Source organism: Etheostoma cragini, chromosome 14 (genome assembly GCF_013103735.1).
Source record: "Etheostoma cragini isolate CJK2018 chromosome 14, CSU_Ecrag_1.0, whole genome shotgun sequence".
In the NCBI taxonomy this organism is placed as follows: domain Eukaryota; kingdom Metazoa; phylum Chordata; class Actinopteri; order Perciformes; family Percidae; genus Etheostoma; species Etheostoma cragini.
Genome location: NC_048420.1, coordinates 24,758,997 through 24,763,583, shown reverse-complemented (window position 1 = coordinate 24,763,583; position 4,587 = coordinate 24,758,997). Strand labels below are relative to the sequence as shown.

Below are 4,587 nucleotides of genomic sequence, written 5' to 3'. Positions count from 1 at the left end.
GGTCTCTGGGACCCCTGGGGACGAGATGAGGCTATTGGGATACGCGTTCGAGTGCGGGACGGGTCTCTGGGACCCCGGAGGACGAGATGAGGCTATTGGGATACGCGTTCGAGTGCAAGACTGGTCTCTGGGACCCCGGAGGACGAGGCAATGGTAGAAGAAAAATCCATTTGAATACAGGTGGGTCTCTGGGACCCAAAGTACAACACAAGAGTTAACAAAGTTGGTTCACTGCTGCTTTAGCTACAAGCTAGCAATCAAACACAACAAACTGTCAGTTGAATGGTGTTTTGAGCTAACGTTAGCATCCAATCAATCATAGATAGCTACAACGTTTCGGAAATGATTCCCATCTTCTGTTATTGTTTGTAATGAGAAAACTTTAGTATTTCATGGATTTCACTAATTTCAGTATGACAGTTATGTTGTAAACCTTTTAAATCTGAGCATGAGACTCAAATCTGCACTTGACTCAGATCAGGGAGCGACAACCACTACAGCCGTCTATCCACCCGGCAGTATGATGCTACTCTTGCATTTCCAGAGACATAAACACTGAAAACAAGCGTCAACAACATCAGAATGGCGCCACAATGGAAGTAGAGAAGCGTAGTTTAGACTACTCAACAACCTCTATGCTACCATGCGCTAACCGTTAACGTTAATGGGGGAGTGGGCACGTTGGCCACAGCTGGTAAACGTGGCAGACATGTGACAGGAACTACAAGCTGACTTCCTCATAATGGAAACATGCAACTTAACTTTGTAAAACAACCGGGTAGCCGGACTTGTTACTTGGGTAAAGCTGCTTTAAGTAAATTATTTTGTAGCTCATGCAACAACATAAACATTTACATCAAGTTATTACCCTATGGAAAAAAGACTGTATATTTATTCAAATATAGAACATATAAATATTATATATAATAGGGTTTGGAAACTTGTCAAGGAAAATCGAGGTTGCGGTCTTTTGAGCGGTTTTTGCAGTAATTTTAAGCTGGGAAAGGGGGGCTGTTAGTCGGGTACAGAGAATCACCATATTGTGGTCTATCTAGCGGTTGTAGTTGCGTTTAGATAATAAAAGACAGCTGTCAGCCGGGTAATTAGACTTATATTAGCCAACTACCAGACACACAGACAGTGTGGGATGTTGGTTTTAGTGTTCTAAACCTGGCAACCCCCAGTGAACTGCCGGTCTGTGCAGGAGGGGCCGGCTCTCTCCAATATTTTGAATTTGAACTGCAATAACCATCTCAAACGCTAGCTGTCAGGGTTATAAATATCAACTTTAAAGCAGAGAAAACGAACGACTAATAAAAAAACTAAGAAACAAACCAAAATGAACAAGGTTCATGCTGTTTTATATGTCACTTAAACAGACGGCTTCTGTCACCTGTGGATTCTCATGTGTCTATTTAAAGTTCCACTATCTCTAAAAGTTTTCTTACAGATGGAGCAGATAAACGGCCTCTCTCCTGTGTGGATTCTCATGTGTTTCCGGACATTTTCACTCAATCCAAAAGATTTCTTACAGACGGAACAGCTGAAATGTTTCTCTCCTGTGTGAGTTATCATGTGTCTCTTCAGATGTGACTTGTTGCCAAATCTCCTCCCACACTCAGAGCAGCTGAATGGTTTCTTACATCTTGAATCATGTTTCAGAGAGTTTAAAGCTGACTGAGGTTCTCTGGTCTCCTTCCAATCAGCACTGTCATCAGTCTCAGGTTCAGCAGAGTCTCCAGTCTGGTCTTCAGTCTCTGGTTGTAAGAATGGATCAGGATGAGAGTTCCTGGCTGGTTCTGGTCCTCCACAGTCCTCTCCATCAGCTTCTGTTTCCATGTGTTGAGTTTGTCTGCTGGCTGGAGGCTCCGCCTCTCTCTTCTCCTCAGTTTGACTCTGATAAAGCTGTGACGACTGACGACCAACACATTTATGTGTTTTGACCTGCGAACGCCAGCCAAATGTTTTGTGACAGACACTGCAGCTGAATGGTCTCTCTCCTGTGTGAGTTGTCATGTGTCTCCGTACATTTCCGCTATCTGTAAAAGATTTCTTACAGACTGAGCAGCTGAAAGGTTTCTCTCCCGTATGAGTTCTCATGTGTCTCTTCAGATTTTGCTTGGTCCAAAATCTTCTCCCACACTCAGAGCAGCTAATTGGTTTGTCACCAACACCACATCCCAAATTGCAGACACGATCTTGTCCTTTATGGACTCTCATGTGTCTATTTAAACTTCCTTTATCTCTAAACGTTTTCTTACAGACGGAGACAGAGCAGATAAATGACCTCTGTCCTGTGTGGATGGTCATGTGTTTCCGTAAATTTCCACTCTGTCCAAAAGATTGCTCACAGAATAAGCAGCTGAAAGGTCTCTCTCCTGTGTGAGTTCTCATGTGAGACTTCAGAAGTTTATTGAGGCTAAATCTTTTGTCACACTCAGAGCAGCTAAAAGGCTTCTCTCCTGTGTGGCTTCTCATGTGTGCTCGTAAAGTTCCACTTTCTGTAAAACATTTTCCGCACTCAGAGCAGCTGAAAGGCTTTTCTCCTGTGTGAGTTATCATGTGTCTCTTCAGACATGACTTAAAGTCAAATGTTTTTCCACATTCCGAGCAGATAAAGGTTTTCTTACATCTTAAATCATCTTTCAGAGAGTTTAAAGTGGACTGAGGTTCAGGTTCTGCCTCTCTGTTCTCCTCAGTTTGTCTCTGATGAAGCTGTGAGGATTGAGCTTCCTCTTCATCATCTTCACTCTTCTGAGGGACAGGAGTGAATGGGAACTTGGTGATATCAGCCTCCTCCAGCCGTTGAAGCTGCTCTCCCTCATGACTGCTCCACAGTTCCTCTTTAATGTGTGGGGGGGACTCAGGCTCCTCCTGCTCCACACTGGAGCTACACTCCTCCGGTTCCTCTTTAATGTTTAGGGGGGGCTCTAGCTCCTCCTGGTCCACACTGGAGCTAAACGCTTGCTGCTCCTCTTCACCAACAATCACTTTCTTGACATCTGGAGGTAAAGCTAAAACACACATGTAACATAATAGTTATTAAGACAAAACAAAGGTTATATTATTATAACCCTAGTTCTTTAAGCACAGGTGGCGCCCTCTACTGGACAAATGGGTAATACTCCTCTCCAATCTTGCACACGCCTTCGCACACTAAAAATCTGCATAAATGCCCATCACGATTTACACTGAATGAAAATAATGAAAATAAAGAAAATGCATTGAATGAGAAGGTGTGTCAAAACTTTTGGGATACTGTATATAGTAGCGAAAACGTTTTTTTAAAAGTCTGAAAAGGGGAAAAAATGTCAAATGTTGTCCATTTATGACACACGTGTTGTCTTACAGAAGGATTAATTACAAAATAATTTGAATAATCAAACCTTTAAGGACACCAATTTTCTTTGAGAATGAATAATGTTTCATAAATACATAAATGTTCTTCCTTAAAGTACAGGGAGGGGCATAAGTATACACCCCCCTATGTTAAAATACAGGGGCATAAGTATACACCCCCTATGTTAAAATACAGGGGCATAAGTATACACCCCCCTATGTTAAAATACAGGGGCATAAGTATACACCCCCTATGTTAAAATACAGGGGGCATAAGTATACACCCCCTATGTTAAAATACAGGGGGCATAAGTATACACCCCCCTATGTTAAAATACAGGGGCATAAGTATACACCCCCCTATGTTATAATACAGGGGCATAAGTATACACCCCCCTATGTTAAATCCCCATAGAGGCAGGCATATATATAGAGTTAATAAGGTTGTGGTAGCGAACACTTTAAAAAAGAAATCTGATAAAAGGACAAAAATGTCAACTTTATGTCAAATTTTTGCCCCGGGAGAACGACACCAGGGTGTATTTTAAATGTAGTTTCTACGTGTAACTGCGGGGTTATCTTACCTCGAGGGAGGACACGGGGACTTGTCTCAGAGTCCATGTCTCTTCAGACCCACTTGTGCCGACCTGTGTTTCACTAAATCCCGAACTTCACCAAGCTGGAGAAACAACAACACGTTAGCAGGAGCTAGCTGCGGCTAACCTTAGCTCAGCACCGACTCCCCGCGACGCTAGACGCGTTTCCGGTCGGAGGAAGTGAGCTAACCTGCTCCGTGGAGCTCCGGTTCAGCTTTTAAAACCTCATCCAGCAGTTTGGGACCTTTCTTTCTTTTAGGAACTGGACCCGTCCGCGTTTTGGTCCGCCGTCTCATTGACGGATTAAAACATAGTAGAAGTTAGCCACAGGGAACACTGTACAGCTTCCGGCAGAGAAGTAGCTGTGTTTCAAAATAAAAGCCCAAGGATGTTGTTGACTTTCCCTTTCACATCTGAGTTCAGCTCTCAGTACTGTTGTAGCTCCTATGAATCTCTGTAGTTTAATGTTTTCTTTCCTTCTTCCCTGTTTGTACTTTCAGATTCAGATTTATTATTTTATCAATCGTCATTTAAGTGGCTGTAACTGCTGATACTGACATCATGATAACAGCTTTTACATAACAAAATGGCTGCTATTTTTATTTGGAAGATTTCTAGGTAACTACGTGTGTGTGTGGGGGGGGGGGGGGGG

At 42.9% G+C, this 4,587-nt stretch overlaps 1 protein-coding gene across 3 annotated transcripts in view; it reads right to left on the bottom strand.

Moving 5' to 3' along the window:
* Positions 1–640: 640 nt before the first annotated feature.
* LOC117956466 (gastrula zinc finger protein XlCGF57.1-like) overlaps positions 641–4,587 on the bottom strand; it is a 12,761-nt gene continuing 8,814 nt past the window's right edge. For 2 of the 3 annotated variants that reach the window (XM_034891545.1, XM_034891543.1), the window contains one exon: positions 641–2,204. In XM_034891545.1, coding sequence (XP_034747436.1) covers positions 1,390–2,204 — 815 coding nt within the window. In that variant the 3' untranslated portion in view covers positions 641–1,389. Of the gene's footprint in view, positions 3,015–3,923; positions 4,263–4,587 lie in introns of those variants that run through there. The other variant, XM_034891546.1, reaches the window with a different exon arrangement.